The sequence below is a fragment of the Anarrhichthys ocellatus genome, unplaced genomic scaffold, assembly GCF_004355925.1.
Source record: "Anarrhichthys ocellatus isolate YVR2014 unplaced genomic scaffold, GSC_Weel_1.0 scaffold50, whole genome shotgun sequence".
NCBI classification, from domain to species: Eukaryota; Metazoa; Chordata; class Actinopteri; order Perciformes; family Anarhichadidae; genus Anarrhichthys; species Anarrhichthys ocellatus.
This window is the reverse complement of record NW_022280080.1, coordinates 250,199-251,415: the sequence shown is the minus strand read 5'-3', so window position 1 is coordinate 251,415 and position 1,217 is coordinate 250,199. Positions and strand designations below refer to the sequence as shown.

At 42.8% G+C, this 1,217-nt stretch overlaps 1 protein-coding gene across 3 annotated transcripts in view; it reads right to left on the bottom strand.

Moving 5' to 3' along the window:
• Positions 1-507, bottom strand: part of LOC116395814 (coiled-coil domain-containing protein 93-like) — an 8,010-nt gene extending 7,503 nt beyond the window's left edge. For all 3 annotated transcript variants that reach the window (XM_031869960.1, XM_031869961.1, XM_031869962.1), the window contains exon 1: positions 374-507. In XM_031869960.1, the coding sequence (XP_031725820.1) occupies positions 374-460 (87 nt within the window). In that variant the 5' untranslated portion in view covers positions 461-507. The remainder of the gene's footprint in view (positions 1-373) is intronic.
• Positions 508-1,217: the final 710 nt, after the last annotated feature.

The window sequence follows — 1,217 nt, the reverse complement described above, 5'->3', positions numbered from 1 at the left end:
GTAACGGGTAACGAGTAACTGGGAACGCTAACGAGCAACGAGTAACTGGGACAGTAACGAGTAATGAGTAACTAGTAACTGGTAACAGGAACAGCTAACTTTAGTGTGCGAGTACACAGCCACATAGTGTCTGACGGAATGAAGTGGCCTGATGTTGATTCTTTTCTTGAAACTTTTAAATGTAACGTTGCTATTGAGACCTTTAAACAGTTAAATGACATTCAAATCCACCGTTATAGGCTATCCCTTACGACCGTCAGCTCCACCGCATTAGCTAACGTGACAGCTATTTGTTAGCATACAGCGGTACACGCAAGTGTTACAGTAGAAGCTCGCGTTACTTCTGTGAACATTTGATTCAAACGCACTGCACCTGAATGAGGTTTCCGTCTTGGTCATACTGGGCTCCGATCTTAGAGCCAGTTCTCACTCTGTGGAAAACAGACGTAGCCGCCGCCATGATGGACAGCAGTGTTGATAATGACGGATCACATGACCGGATCACATGACGGTTTGGATGCCTACTTTTACGTGCAACTACACATGAAGTGATACATTATAACATGTATTATCTTATTTGAGCTCATGGTCTGTGTTTTAAACGAGTAACAGTGTCTTTAAGAGCACAAACGTGTCGACAACACAACATGCACGCGCACTTTCAGCCAGCAGAGGGAGCACGGAAATAGAAGAGTCATCTCCAGCCCACTTCTTCTTCTTCTTCTTCTTCTTTGTTTTATGGCGGATGGCATCCAGTGAAAGGTGCATTACCGCCACCTACTACATTGGAGTGTGGACCCGATAACCTATCCCCTTCCCAAAACTAAACCAAAAAAAACGAAACAACAAAATAAAATAAAACAAAAACACGAAAAAGGAGTTCTCCATTTCAGAGACTTAAATTATTTTGCTCAATCCTGTTTCTTTCACGTACTGTAGTATGTTTCCTGCCCCCAAGGTTAATGCATCTTTTAGATTTAGTTCCTCCACTCCCAGCCTCCTCTTCAACCTGTCTCGCTCAAGTGAGAATTTCTGACAATGACATACGATATGGTATTCGTATGTCAATCTGCCAAATACAGATTCTGGTATTTGGCAGTGCTCACATAGTCCTGTTGGGTGTTTATTTATTAGTTGCATTGTTTTGTTCAGCCTTGTGTGTCCAATCCTCAGTCTGGTTAATATGTTTTCTTCTGTAGCTCCAGCCCACTGTCCAG